This window comes from Megalopta genalis, chromosome 8, assembly GCF_051020955.1.
Source record: "Megalopta genalis isolate 19385.01 chromosome 8, iyMegGena1_principal, whole genome shotgun sequence".
Lineage (NCBI taxonomy): Eukaryota > Metazoa > Arthropoda > Insecta > Hymenoptera > Halictidae > Megalopta > Megalopta genalis.
This window is the reverse complement of record NC_135020.1, coordinates 13,470,454-13,486,005: the sequence shown is the minus strand read 5'-3', so window position 1 is coordinate 13,486,005 and position 15,552 is coordinate 13,470,454. Positions and strand designations below refer to the sequence as shown.

The 15,552-nt window shown below is 41.6% G+C and overlaps 1 protein-coding gene across 4 annotated transcripts in view; it reads right to left on the bottom strand.

Moving 5' to 3' along the window:
* The window catches only part of HnRNP-K (Heterogeneous nuclear ribonucleoprotein K), a 301,352-nt gene that overhangs the window by 78,527 nt on the left and 207,273 nt on the right, over positions 1–15,552 (bottom strand). For all 4 annotated transcript variants that reach the window (XM_033465311.2, XM_076524287.1, XM_033465312.2 and 1 more), the window contains 2 exons: positions 8,109–8,181; positions 5,766–5,876 (listed from right to left, as the gene is read on the bottom strand). In XM_033465311.2, the coding sequence (XP_033321202.1) occupies positions 5,766–5,876; positions 8,109–8,181 (184 nt within the window). The remainder of the gene's footprint in view (positions 1–5,765; positions 5,877–8,108; positions 8,182–15,552) is intronic.

Here is a 15,552-nt window from a genome sequence, read left to right as displayed (position 1 = left end):
ATTCAAACAACGTTTCGAATAGTTATTTCGAATGTTAGGATAATTATTGGATATATTATTCGAACAACGTTTCGAATAATTGTTTGGAATGTTTGGATAATTATTGGACATATTATTCGAACAACGTTTCGAAGAATTGTTTCGAATGTTTAGATAATTATCGGATATTATTCGAACAAGGTTTCGAATAGTTATTTCGAATGTTTGGATAATTATTGGATATATTATTCGAGCAACATATTTTGAATAGTAATTTTGAATGTTTGGATAATTATTAGATATATTATTCGAACGTATCGAACAGTTATTTCGAACGTTTGGATAATTATCGGATATTATTCGAACAACGTTTCGAATAATTATTTCGAATATTTTAATCGAATAATTCTTTGAGCGAAAGCCGCGAATACACGAAGTCATTCAAAATCAACGAATAATTTTAAATTCGAACGAGATCGTCGAACGAGATTCGTCGTTTTCGAATAAATCTGAAGAAATCGTATCGGTGATTTGCAATTCGAATAAAATTTACCCGACTCCGAGGACGCGCCCCAAGGGACAGGTTAAATTGTTGCGTCGCGGTTTGTACACCGCGAGACAAAAGGCGCGGGACAAATACATACGTAGCCCCGGGCCGCGAATATCGTATCGAGAAACGTATCGGAAGGGTTGAAGACGATAACCGCCCCCCCCCCCCTTTAAAATGGTTCCGAGAGCAAGGCGAAGGCAGAGGGATGAAATCTTCGTGTTACACGGGAAAAAAGGAATCAATAAAGTCGCCCCCCTCCCGGCCGCGAGTCGAAATAAAACGAGCGGCGACGTCGCCGAGTGGCGGTGCCATGTCTTCGTTCCTCCGGCCGCGGGGGTGCGGAGAGGGGAGGGGCGAGGAGGGGAGGGGTCGCCGGCGCGCCGGCATCGTTTGCAGCGGCCGCTTTCATTATCGCCGGCGCACCGTTTTCTCCGGCTTTTCGCCCCGATACAGAATGCGGCGGACCCTCTCGACGCGTGGCGTTACCTCTCCCCCCACTCCTTCCGCAACAGCGTAAGGCCGTGGTCGCGGCGGGTTCGATATCGGTATACAGTAATTTCTCCCGGAAATGTTCGGAGGTCGGAATTGAAACCGGCTGATCTGAGAATACTAAGTCGCGATTCGTCGAGACTTCGCGGCTCGTTTTTATGGAAACTCGGCGCAGTCGGCAGGAAAAGGCAACGGCCAGCGTGCCGGTGTATGTTAACTCTTTGCACTCGAAATGTGAATTAACGCAAAATTTAAAATAGTTTTTCCGACCCACGGTTTTTCCATTTTATATGATCTAGTCCATCTCATGCATACAAAATAATATTGAATATTGTGAGCTGTGCAACAGTTACGCTTTCGACAGCTTTTTAAACATAAACAAATTTAATTAATAAAATTATTTTTAGACGCGACGCAAGAATTTTTAATGGCGCCTCGGAGTCGCCGCTCGAGTGAGAAGGGTTAACACTTTAATGGACGCACGTCTACGCAGTCAAATGACGTCAGGGGCCGGCAATATTTTTGAAGAATTAATTTTAAAAAAACTTTACGTAAATTCATGAAATAATTCAACGTGTGCGAACGTACGCATAAAACGAAAAAAAAGACAACGCCAACAATAATAACGCATTTAATACAACAAATCTAATATTTTTCCTTTGTGTTTAAAGCAATCACCTATTATTAAAGCATCACATACATGTGAGTGAGTGGCCATAGTAGTGTAGGCCATAGTAGAAGTGTACGAATACATAAGTGATGCTAGAATAAAAACGATTACTTAGCTTTTTTATTTCTAATTCTTTGCCACGATTCGAAGGCAATTCGGAGATAGAGTTAATCGAACTGGTTCACAATGCGGTATATTTTTGTTTCATTTTCGTTAACTATTTAACTCAGCTACCCTCCTCAAAATCAACGGAAATGTAAAATTGTTATTTATGCAGCGGTAATTTGTTTAATTTAGCTAATTGCCGATGCGAATGTAAGTGTACTACTTATGCATTTGAATTCTGCAAAATTTCATTTTAATGGTATAAATTTTGTTGACCTATATGTCACTTGACATTTTCATTTTATATTTTATATTTTCGATACGAATATATTCGATGGAATTTTAATATATTATATATTATTATATATATTATATTATTATTATATATATTATATTATTATATATATTATATTATTATTATATATATTATATTATTATATATATTATATTATTATTATATATATTATATTATTATATATTATATATTTTCTAATCAGCGTAACCACTTCTTACCTTACCCAAGGCATTATAAAAAACGCAAGCAGCTAAAATTATGAACAAAAAGTGCATGTTCAGCTACCAGATGAACGATAAGTATAATAACTAGACTGCGCATTTTACGCGTTTGCGGCAAAGCTAGGTCAGCGAAATTTGAAACAGCGACGAGATTAGAAAAATTGAAGATTATATACTTTTAACAACTCTTTAACGATCTCTCCATCTGATTCTTGTTCGTTGCAACTCGTACAAAAAATTTCCATTCCGCATTAACCCCATGGCGTACCATTTTCTTCGCAGTTACTGCTATCAGAAATTTTTCGACTGCAATAATTTCCTCGAAGATAAATAAAATCGATGTTTATCGCGTGCCTAAATGTACTCGAACGCTTAAATATTAATACTAGAATTCCATTCAAATTTTAAACGACAGAATAACATCCATACTTAATAAGTTAATACCAGAAATTGTCATGATTCTCCAATTATTAATTTGATAAAAATGTGAGAACGAGAATATCATTAGATTTCAAGCGGAAAATAAACTAGCAATTAGAAAATGTAACTTCTATGCATATATTCGTATCGCAATAATTTTTAAGCTTTTATTCGAACGACGTCTTAAAACAATGTATTATTTAATAACGAAAGAAAATTATAATTAAATCAGTCCAAATATGAACAAATCAAAAAGTGCATGCACTTCAATTTTAGAACTTCTGAATAACGAAAATTTTCCTCACGAGTCGGTCTCGTCGAAGTACGACAAAGGGTTAATGATCCGGAGATCTAACAACAATGGTCTAACAACAGGCCTCTTCGCAATCAGTATCGTCGAACGTCGATCCCGACGATCTTCGTTGTCTTATTCCCGATGAAAACAACGTCGCGTCGTCGAGATCCGTTCCGTTGATTTCAATGCGACCGTTCGTTTCCGGCGTCGGTGAAGGTGCGCCGCGAACCTGGGGACCCGCGAGTGTGTCAAGATCGAGGGATGAAGCGACGAGAGAGGGAGAGAGGGAGAGAGAGAGAGAGAGAGAGAGAGAGAGAGGGAGAGAGAGAGAGAGAGAGAGAGAGAGAGAGAGAGAGAGAGAGAGAGTGGGCGAGGTAGCCGACAAAGCTTGGAAAGTCACCGAGACTCAAGAGGCTCGCTGCGACTCGGTCCGGGACAAAAGGTCTGCATCGTTCGGTTTCGCCTCTTCTGAACGCGAAAACGTAACGAGCCACTTGGCCACGTTGCATATTCCGCCGTGACCCGGCGGCGGGCCCCTGTTGTTACGTAAAAAAATCTCCATCCAACCCCAACCCGACGAGAGAGAGAGAGAGAGAGAGAGAGAGAGAGATCGCTAATTAAAAGCGACTTAATTGTCATTTTCGGCTGCTTTGCATGTCGGTCGCTCATCGAACGCGTCGGCAGTTCATAGTTTAACCCCATTTCTTAATTCCAGCGAATCGGTACAACATCGGAAATCCAGCCGCTATATAAATCCAGCGATTTGTCGGCTTCTTTCCACTACACCTTGGATTTCAATTAGATCCTCTGATTATTAGATTGTTGTTTCCTACAATGACGATCGGCGAGCAGAGTCGAGCATGTATTTTATCAGAATAACGAATTAAAAAATTCGTAAAGAATATATATTGCATTATATGAGCCGTTTATTTTGAAAGTGGCATAAGTCACTTTACCGCGATGAAAAGCGGTGATTTTCTCATGTTTATACAAAACTATTTATACTGAGAAAAATATCAGTATCCTGAGATAACAAATACAAGTAGATCTTCTCGAAAGTTAGCATCCATATTTTGAAACGTGTTAAAACGCAAACCCTTAAATACATCGACTTAAGAACAAAGTGACTTATGCCACTTTCAAAATAAACGGCTCATATTATGAATTATATTGTACAGGGAGGACCACGCGACTTTTGCACCTCTTATGGTATATAAGTCCCAAAATATGCGTCGCACGAAAAAATTCTTTATATAAAAGATGCATGGTTTCAAGGGGCGTATTGTATAGTGTATTTATCTTTTTTATAGGTGGAGGCGTTTCGGAGATTTGAAGGTCAACTTTGTTTTTTAAAATAGATTACTGTATTTTTTGCATGAAAATATGGAAGAATATCAAATTCTCCGTAAAAAAGTATTGACCTTTATTAGCCCTAAATCTAATAGTTAACGAGTAATTTCACTTTATTTCTTGAAAATTGTCTCCAACTTGATATTACGTAAAGAAAATTTTTAGAAAAAATAAGAGGTGTACAAGTTGCGTGGCCCACTCTATATATTATATATTATTAACGTATATATATATCAATAATAATAATATATATCAAATAATCCAAATATATTTTATAATATAATACAATATGTAATATAATAAATTATATTATATATTATATTATAAAATATATTCGTAAAACTATTATCCGAATAAAATCTCATTCCAAAAATTTATTTGCGACGTTGTCCTGATAAAATTTTATCGAATAATGCCCGACTTTGTTCAACAGCTGCGAGTCAAAAACTTCCGTCGATTAGCACGTCCGCACAGAGAAAAGTCAATGTTTAAGCACCGTCTGCGTCGGACGATAAAACGTTTTCTCAGAATCGTTCCGAAAACAATACCATTCGGGCGAGAGAGAAGAAGTCGGCCGAAATTCGCGATTCCCTAAAACGGACAACGATTATCCCGCCCGACGGAGGAGCGATCGGTCCGTAACAGGCTGTCGCGCGGTTTTTCCGCCGCCCATCCGCGGCCATCTAATTAATTTCTTAATTGGCATCGGTTAATCCGATTCCGGGCCCCGGCTGAATCACGATCGTGCCACGTTGTCCGAAGAATCGCGATGTCCTTGCGCGACGCGAGATCGCGATGCGTCGGCATAATTTCCTCGTTGCCCTCGCGGCCGCTGAATTCCAGATGCATCAGCCGCCGCCGGCGAGATCACCGCGGGCGACGATTTAAATATCGGACGATTCCGAGTTTAACCCAGTTCCGCGAGCCTGCTGCAACGACGCCGGGGAATCGGCGACGAGGCTGCAGGCGCGCGCGGCGCATGCGACGCCGTTGTAACGGGCCCAATTCCCATAACACGATCCAGTAGTTCTCATTTCATTTATAAACCATAACATCCGCTATGATAAGACAAATACGTGTATATAAGCCGCTGTACTTCGCCCAAAGAACAGTCTTGATTTTAACTACCGAACCCGTCGGATACCTTACCAAGTGCCATTATAATCTGTGTGTAATTATTTGAAATAAAAGCAAGTAGTAAGTTGGGCTACGGCTCGACTACCTTTTTTTTTTATATTCTTGATCACCGTTTTACGTGACACCGTCCCCGAAATGAAAAAGAACGGCGAATCGGCTCGCGCGAACGAATGAATATCCCCGCGACTATCCGAGGCCTTGGCGCGCGGCGTCGAACGTGACACGGCCGCGAGAATTATGCGAGCATGACTCACCTCGCGCAGCTCCTTGATCTTTAGCCCGCCTTTGCCGATGATGCATCCAGCCTGGCTCTGATGCACCAGCATACGCACGTCGATCTCATCGCTGCCATGGCGAGATCCGTTCTGAAAATTATTTTCGAACCGTTAGCGAACCATCCGACGTTCCCCGTCTCCGTCGCCGCTATTCTGGGTTGCAGCGTTCCACTCGTGTCTCAGGAAATTCGAACATCCGAGTGCTTCGCAAAGACGAAGCCGCCATCGGGAACAAGAGCTGCTCTCTTGCCGCCGTGATTAATGGGAACGATACCGACGACCACGCTTTATGAAACACTCGGTGCTTTCGGGGGGGGGGGGGGGCTAATGAGTCTCCTTGATCGGTAAGTCCACTGCCGAGATACTCGGCGGTCGCTTCGCAAATTGCATTGTCAATCGTGCGCAACCGATAAGGGACTCGTTTGTCTTCGATTGTTACCGACTTTTTGCGAGGCCGAGGGTTCTTCCGATGCCAAATGTGCAATTAGGCGGGGGCACGGTAAATTCTCCCGAATTTTTCTACAGCTTGGAATCGACAATGGACGATTTGGGGGGAGGAGATGCGATTTGCCTCGCGGCTCGTTTTTATGGTTACCGATTGTCGACAACTATAACAACGGCTTTATATTATTATTATTATTTATGCTATTGTTATTATCAGAATATTAATATTATTGTATTATTATTATTATTATTATTATTATTATTATTAACAGCAACTATGAAAGTGAATTCATAAAAAAAGTCGCAATGCTCGAATAATCATATTTCCCCTTTCAAAATTGTCCATTTTTGTGTGCAAGCTGCGCATCAATTAGGGAGAATTTACTATACATAATATAAACAGCTTCTATTTGCAATTAAAAATCATCTATTACAGTAATTTCTCCTTAATTCGTGCTCAGATTGCGCACAAAAATTGGCAATTTGGGAAGAAAAGATTACGATTATTCGAGCCTAGCGCCTCGTTTTTATACTTGTTGACACTCGACAACTATAAAAATGAGCCGCGCGGCTCTCCCCTATTGTCCATTTTTGTTTACAAAGTGAAGGAATATTAAGGAGAACTTACCGAACTTGTCAGTTCGAAAGATTCGTTGCAAATGCTAGTGGAACGCTGGTGCAGCAATATCGAAGCTGCATTGGTTAAGCGAGATGACGTTTTCCAATCACCGAGTCTATTTGCTTTTGTTTAACAATTCTACAGTTTCATAATGTACAAGCACGATGTACCTTTCAATTTGTGTGGAAACGCTACTTGAATACTTCTCAGAGGTAATTTCATAACACGACGTGCTGAACGAGCGTTCCGCGCGCAGATTGAACTGTTGTTGCACCGTAAAACCATTGCAAATATAAAGCTGTTTTTATGAAAATCTCTTTTTCAGGCAAAATTGAAAATTTTTACAGAATTTTTGAAAATTAACTCCACAGGACCGGACAAACATAACAAAAGAGACTTAACAAAGTACAACAACAAAAACGAATACGGCAAAAATCATTAAATGTACAATTTTAGTCTTAAATATCTACACCCGCGTTAATTAATCTCACAAAATTTCGTTCAAATCGTGGTCAGACAAATAAAGCACCCCACTTACGAAGATCCAAAGTATGAGACCAACGATCGACGACAATAGATTACATAATTTCGAGAGAATTTTATAAAAATCGTAGCGCAAGTCATTATACAAATCCTTATCATCTCGGTTCGGTAAATTACTTTAATCGAACTTTTAAGCGACGCTAAAAGGAAGACCTGGTCTCATACTTTTCACTGGAGGCGGAAAGGTATCCTTCCGTTTCGCCAAGGTTTTAACTTATTATTTAGGCACTTTTTCAACCCGAAGACAACGAGGGAAGTACACAAATCATGGACCTTTCACTTTTCTAGTTCGGAAAAGAACAGACTCTGAAACATAATCGCCGCGCTTCTAGCGGTACAATAATGTCTCTCTAATTGACGCAAGAAATTGGACAATTTAAGAACAGCAGATACGATTATTCGAACCTTGCAGCTCGTTTTTATATAGTTGTTGATAATTCGAAACCATAAAACGAGGCGCAAGACTCAAATTAATCGTGTCCCCTCTTCCCAAATTGTCCATTTTTGTGCGCAATCTAAGCGGCAATAAGAAAGACATTACTGTTCTCGACAATCTCACAGCCGAGGAAACGTAACAGCAAGAGCAGTCGTGTCGAAGCGACAACGCGAAGAATGAACTTTTTAAAAGAGCCTAGCGAAGCAAGGGGCCATGTGAAAAGTCTCACGATTGAGTCATTTCTTTTCCCGTACGATCCTCTTCTGGTAGAAACACTCACCTCCTCGAGATTAGGTACGACCTCGTTCAACACCTGAAGAACGGTGGTCAGATCCGAGCTGATGGTAAGCACCCTAGAATCAGAAAGACTCCAACAGTTACTCAGGTCCTCGCCGAAGCTGCGATTACGTGCTACAGAGCTCACGCTCTTTCTTTCTTTCTCTTTTTCTTTCTAGCAAAAGTAAATCTCCACGGAGTCCTCTTCTTCGCGAAGAATTAACCGCGAAATCCGGGTTACCTGGCTCCCGGCTCGCGACTGCCGCGAGACGTCCGCGTGCTATCTCCCTCTTTTTCGATTCGGTTTTTCAAATCGAACTTTTTTCGAATTTCCGACATCGAACCCGTCGTTCCGCGTGTGTCGCCAACGACCGGGATTTCTTCCCGGCGACGAAATTCACGCGACACTCGGCCGTGTTCCTTTCTTTTTACGAACGATCGGCCGCTTCTCGCCTTCTAGAGGCGGCTGCGCGAGAACGCGGACAGAGGCACGACGGGAAACATCGCCACCGAGAGAGCCGTGGAAAAAGTTCCCGGGGTGCCTCCGAAGATAAACAGCGAACTTTCGAAACGACACCGGCCACGAATCAACTCGGAGGTGGTCGTCTCCACCTACATCTGCTGCTGCTCCATTCTTTCCGATCGTTCTCCCGGAACAATGCGTTCGGCTTCTTGGTAACCCGTACCGAGGGCCGTCGCTGTCAACAGCTCGATTTGATCAACTCGTTTCTTGTTCGCCGTGGTTGTTCTCGATTTGTATTGTGATACAGCATTGCAACGCCAGAAGGAAATGATCGCGGCTATTTGAACTGGCACGCGAGTGTTTGGACAGTAAAAGAGTTACTTAGTTACGGTGCTTTTAACCTGTTGGATGTGTTTGACGAGTATACTCGTCACGGAGAAGCGGCAGTATAGTGATTTCTTCCTGATTCGCGTTCAGATTGCGCACAAAAATGGAGAATTTTGGGAGAAGAGATACGATTGATCGAGCCTTGCGGTTCGTTTTTATAGTTGTGTTATAGTTATGTATAGTAGTCTAGTTGTTGTATAGTTATGATTAGTATTATAGTTGACAACTATGAAAACGAGACGCAAGGCTCGTATAATCGTATCTCCTCTTCCAAAATTGTCAATTTTCTTGCGAAATCTGAGCGCGAATTAGGGAGAAATTACTGTATTTTGTGTCATGACGAGTATACTCGTCACGGAGAAGCGGCAATAAAGAAATTTCTCCCTAATTCGCGCTCAGATTGCGCACAAAAATGGAGAATTTTGGGAGAAGAGATACGATTGATCGAGCCTTGCGTTTCGTTTTTATAGTTGTGTTATAGTTATGTATAGTAGTCTAGTTATTGTATAGTTATGATTAGTTTTATAGTTGACAACTATGAAAACGAGACGCAAGGCTCGTATAATCGTATCTCCTCTTCCAAAATTGTCAATTTTCTTGCGAAATCTGAGCGCGAATTAGGGAGAAATTACTGTATTTTGTGTCATGACGAGTATACTCGTCACGGAGAAGCGGCAGTATAGTGATTTCTTCCTGATTCGCGTTCAGATTGCGCACAAAAATGGAGAATTTTGGGAGAAGAGATACGATTGATCGAGCCTTGCGACTCGTTTTTATAGTTATGTTATAGTTATATATAGTAGTCTAGTTATTGTATAGTTATGATTAGTATTATAGTTGACAACAACTATGAAAACGAGACGCAAGGCTCGAATAATCGTATCTTCTCTTCCCAAATTGTCCATTTTCTTGCGAAATCTGAGCGCGAATTAGGGAGAAATTACTGCATTCTGTGTCACGACGAGTATATTCTATTAAATTATATGAAAATTACAAAGCAAATCTGTACGACAATCGATTACTTTTTCGACATTCTGACCTATTGCGAATCTCAACACAATTAAGAAATTATAATGGATTAGCGCAAAAATTAAGTTTCAAAAATTAAATTTTAGTTAATTCTGTCACCCGCATATGGGTGACGCGGCAATCGATTTGTTAATAGCGTGATTATGATATACTTTTTTAATAGTGCAATTATAATATTCTCTATTAACAATATAAATAGAATGATCTTTGTTAATCCTTTGCACTCGAAGCCATTTTAACTCGAAATTCAACATAATTTTTCTGACTCACAGTACCTTCACTCTTTGTACGACTTCAGTGCATTTCATATATATGGAATTCACTTTTACGACTCGTGCGGCAATTGCATTTTTAACAGTTTCTAAAATACGACCAAGTTTCTTAACGTTACAATTATTTTGAAACGTTATGTAACAATTTTAAGTGATGAATCGGAGTCGAGCGCAAAGGGTTAATAATAATTATGAAATTTGTATTATTGATAATATAAAAAAATATAATAATAATAATAATATAAAAAGATATAAATATTATTGATTTATTACCTAAATCCAAGCGTTAATAACAGACAAATTAAATTTGACCTCGATTAAAAAGGGACGAAGAAGACATTTGTATACTTCACTATCGTTCCCAAGACTTTCCATTCGTCTGGCGTTGCGACTTGCGCGGGCGAAAATCACGCGAAAAGGCGAGAAGCTGCCGAAAGTATCCCAGGAGTTTGTTGCCAGGCACACCGTGATTTCGCAGATAATTGGCCGTTCGAAGGAGAGGACACCGAGAACCGTGGAAGAGACTGTGTATTCACCGATCGCGATTCAATTAATCACGATGACGTCTGTTGTGCTTCGAGAGTGCTCGAACGAAATAGGATCAAGCCGCCGCTTCTGGCCGGCTCCGAATAAATTCCGGGCCAACTTTTTGAACTTCGCCGACGTTCACGGTACAATCTGATCCACCGTTGAATCGAGCACTCTTTCCGTTCCCTGTTATTGTAACACGCTATTTCCTCGATTCTCCTCAAACGAGATCAAGGGAAAAAGAGATCACTTTTGATGCCCGGTTCCAGAGCCTCGCGACGAGCTCGGCCGGCTCGTCGATTATACAGCTTGGTTATTTATTGTTAACGTTAACCCTCAATTGACAGGGTGTGGTCGCCGGGGTGGGACGGTTAAACAATAGCCCCCGAAGGAAAGAGACAATCAATGGCGTACGTTCCCACTGTCTTCCCGAAACCTTGTTTGCGCTGAACGTAGTAGAACGCGGCGTTCTCTCGTGTCCGAACCAGGCACACAGAAAGCTAATGAAACCTGCCGAGAACAATACGTCGAATTTATTGTTCTCACATTGTTGGTTAATCCGTTGTTCCATTGGTCGTCGCATGGTTAATCCGGGGTTAACAGAAAGACAGTCGCGCGGTTGGTTAAGACCGACGCGTTCCGCGAACGTCGACGGATCCTGGCCAATCGCGGGACACCTTTGTGACTCACCCCTACCAATTGAGGGTCAACCATCGAGGTTCTATGGACGACGTTCGTCGAACCTGGGAGCCCCGAAACACAGATACTTCCGACGATTCTGAAGACATTATTTACCATTTAATAATCGTTCCTCCGACTTGTTTGCTGTTAGTCCAAGAATGTATTTTTATATATCTTTTTATTCCTTTAAATGTATATCTCTTTCTTTATTTTATAGAAATTTCATAGAAACAATGCTAGTTCGTTGATCGAGCGACAAGTTCCATTTGCGTTTAATTCGAGAGCTACTCGTATAATAACAAACCGAATTGTACACCGAGGCGAAACATTTCCATTATCTTATCAAATATCATTTATTTATATTTCGGCGGGAACGATTTCCGGACACCGTCCGCGTGCATTACGTTCGATAATCTTCGAACGGGCTCGCGTTATTATTCGTACCGTTAATATCGTTGTTGATAATACCGTCAATATAAATTATGATATCAAGATGAAATGTAAGTTACACAGCGAAGTTCGCGATAACGAGATTTTGCGAACGAAAATAATAAATGAACGAAAATAAATCGAGTCCGAGATTTCTAAATCGGCGATCATCTCGCGGGGTATCGGTTCCGATACGAATATTATAAATAATATTTTCAGAATCGAATTCGCAGGCGCGAAGTAGCTGGGCATCGAAGGACCGCAGGTTCTGCGAACCTCCCTTGAACAGTTGCAGGGTTAATCACGGGTTCTCCCTGGCACGTGTAATCTCGTCACGCGATCATCGGACGCGGGCCCGGCCCGATGACGCGGCGGCCCGCGAGGGAACGGTTTTGTTAGTCGGCGGCTTCTAAACCGTGAAAGCGGCCATCACCAACTAGTCCTCCCTAATTTCCCCAAAATTTTAGGAGTGACAGACACACACACAGAAACAAGCTGAAACGAAACGGAGAAGATTCGTGGTGCACGCCGAAACGGACGGGTCGAAAGTCATCGCCTCGAGAACGAAGCTGACCGATCGTTGTGTGCGTTTCGCGCGGAGTTGTTGTTGGAAGAAAAAACATATATAGAGGTAATAAAACGAGGCGTGTAACGAATGAAACGGAGAAGAGAAAGGAAAAGAATCAGCGGAGAAGGTCGGTGACGGATCGAGCGGATCGACATTGTGGCGCGTCGATCCGTTTGCTGAGGAAGTTCGGATCGCTGATTTAACGTTTCTCTCGACGAAACCCTGTTTCGTTTGTTCTCGCGTGCTGGGGCGAAGAGGAGAGACTTCTTCGTTTTCGACAGGGCTCGAAAACTGTTATAATATCGGCTTAGGTATGCGAAACTATTATGGAGAACTTTTGTTCCGAACAGCTGTTACGAAGAACCTAAAAGTCGGACTATACAAGTTTAAGTTAAGATTCTTGCATTAGCTCACGTAGACAGGTTATACCAAAATTATGGTATTTCCGGGAAACGAGGGGTTCCTGAGGTCATTTGAAGCAACTTTTTCCTTTACAAAAATTTTCTCCGAGGCATCGTTTACGAGTTATTAACGAAGAAGCAGTGACCAATGAGAGGCGAGCGCTCGGCTGGCGCGAGGCGGCTCAGCCAACTAGCGCACGCAGCTCAGTTCCGCTGATTGGCTCGGCCGCCTCGCGCTAGGCCAGCTCGCCGCTCATTGGTCACCGTTTTTCGTTAATAACTCGCAAACAAAGCCGCGGATTGCATTTTCGTTGAGGAAAAAGTTACTTCGAATGAGCTCAGGAACCCCCTATTTCCCAGAGAAGTACTATAATTTTCGGATACCCTGCGATTCTATAACCATTATTTTGTACGTTCTGAAACGGTTTCGAATCTATATAAGGTAAATATTTGTAGTTCTCGACGATCGCGTCGCATGTCGATAATTATTTCGAAATATTCGCAAATTCATACTAAGTCAAAGTTATATGCATAAGAAAAAGTTATTCGGAATATTGATCTCGACAGTACGTTAAAAAAGCCACATTTGTCCATCGCGACTAAGTATGCAGAAGGTACAAGAGAACGTTTAACAAAACGCATAATTTCTTTCATACATAAATTATGAAATAAAACAAAGTACGAAAACTACATTCGCGGTAAAAGATCAGACCCGTTGTTTCCGTTAAATTAATTAATTAATAACTCAAATGCACAAAGGAATGCTTGTTTCAACGCGATAATTGACCGCGTTACAAAAAATAAACTCTCGTTTAGTTCGCAAATATCTCGAAAACGGCATCGACAAATATTTAATTATAAACTTGAAACCGTCTCAGAACCCATAAAGAACTTAAAAAAACAACATAAGCTATAGAACCTACACGGAAGCTAACACAAGAACCCTTAAATTAAAACTGATACGGTTCGAATGTTCTTAAATTGTTCGTAACAGTTATTCAGAATAAAAGTCCACCGTAACAGTTCCCGCCAGAAATTCTTTATTACGCTTTGGAAATCGTTTATTAGTTTTGTAACATTTTCAAGCCCTGATTTTCGGGTCTCGATTCGCGCGGGTTGGCATTTGCGGACGATGAGGGGACTCGTTCGGATCGAAGCGGGCGACACGCGAAAGTCCGAGTCCGGCGAAAATTCGTGGCGTAATATTCCGTCGGCGATTAAACGATCGAATTACCCGGGAATCACCGTAAATTTCGACGCGACGGCGCCGCGATATGGGAAACTTCCCGCGGGAAACTTCTCCCGTTAAGTTCCCGGATACGTCCGTCCGCTCGCGAATAGAAATCGCATTAAGGCCAGACCGGGGGACTTTTATAGTCGGTGATAAAAAAATTTATTGCCCCGGCACGTGACGTCCCGAAACGAAGATAAATTTCTTGTTAGTGTCCGAGTGTGTTTTCCCCCCTGCGACAGAGAGAGAGAGAAAGAGAGAGAGATAGATAGATAGACAGATAGAGAGAAAGAGAGCCGCGTCGCTCCGGGGACATTCTTAATTGTTTCGAGATCCGAGTTAACGGCGTCTAAAACCCGCGACAAAGTGTGCTTCTCCCGGCATTCTCGCGAAAATCCCGACGAAAACCTGGCCTCGCGACCCTTCCGAAAGGGTTGGGGAGCAGCCTCGACACCGCGGCCCGCCGCGTTCCGTCGACGCGAGAAGAACCCTTTCGTTGCCGGCCGGCGCCGATCGATCGAGATAACTCGATCACCGCTGAACGATCGACAAGCTCCGAGAGCACCAAATGAAATTCTCTCTCCTCGGTGAATCGCTACGGTGGCAAATTAACGACGGAGATGAGGGGCGGCATTGACGAGGCGACGCGAAGAATTTTCGCGAAAAGGATTTCTGCGAATCTTTGCAGATTTTCTTCGTGTTTTCTCGTTTGAACCGAATCGAGCTTTGCGATGAATCTTGTTTTGAAAGCTAGTACAAAAGAAAACGAGTAAGTAGACCGCGGATTTGATGCAATCGTGGCAAATATGAAAAGAATTCCAGAATATCGATGCGTCATTTTTAATCTATTAAAACGATTACGGAGAGGAGAAATTTGTCGTTTAGTTTCTGCCGCTTGCAATTGACGCGGACAATTCGTATTTTGCACAAGAATCCGCCGTCCACGAACAAAGTACGAAGACGCTTCGAGTATTTAATATTGTTTGCATGGATTCCGATTTTAAGGATATTTGAAGAAGATGCAGAAACTGCCTCCGAAACAAGATTATGCGAACATTTGGAATTGCGGCCACGCGTATTAAATATTTCTGGTAAATAAACTATGTAATATTTTGAGTAAATAAAAAATATCTTGCTCGCGAATCAGTTTGCATTAAAATAACGAGAGAAATACGCGATGAAGACATGAAAAATAAAATCTGATATCGAACAGAGGGTCGATCTAATGTTATTGAAAAGAAATACGACTCGACATTTTCAAATGTGAAGCATATTAACCCTTTGCACTCGAGTGGTGACTAACCACTAAAATTTGTTACATCACGTTTTAAGATAATTTTTGTATCGACGAAGTTTAGATTCAAAAAATCGTTAAGAATGTAATTGTTGTGTGACTCCCAAGAGTTAATTTCATGCATAAAATATGCATAAAATGCATTTTGACGTAAAAATAAAAACG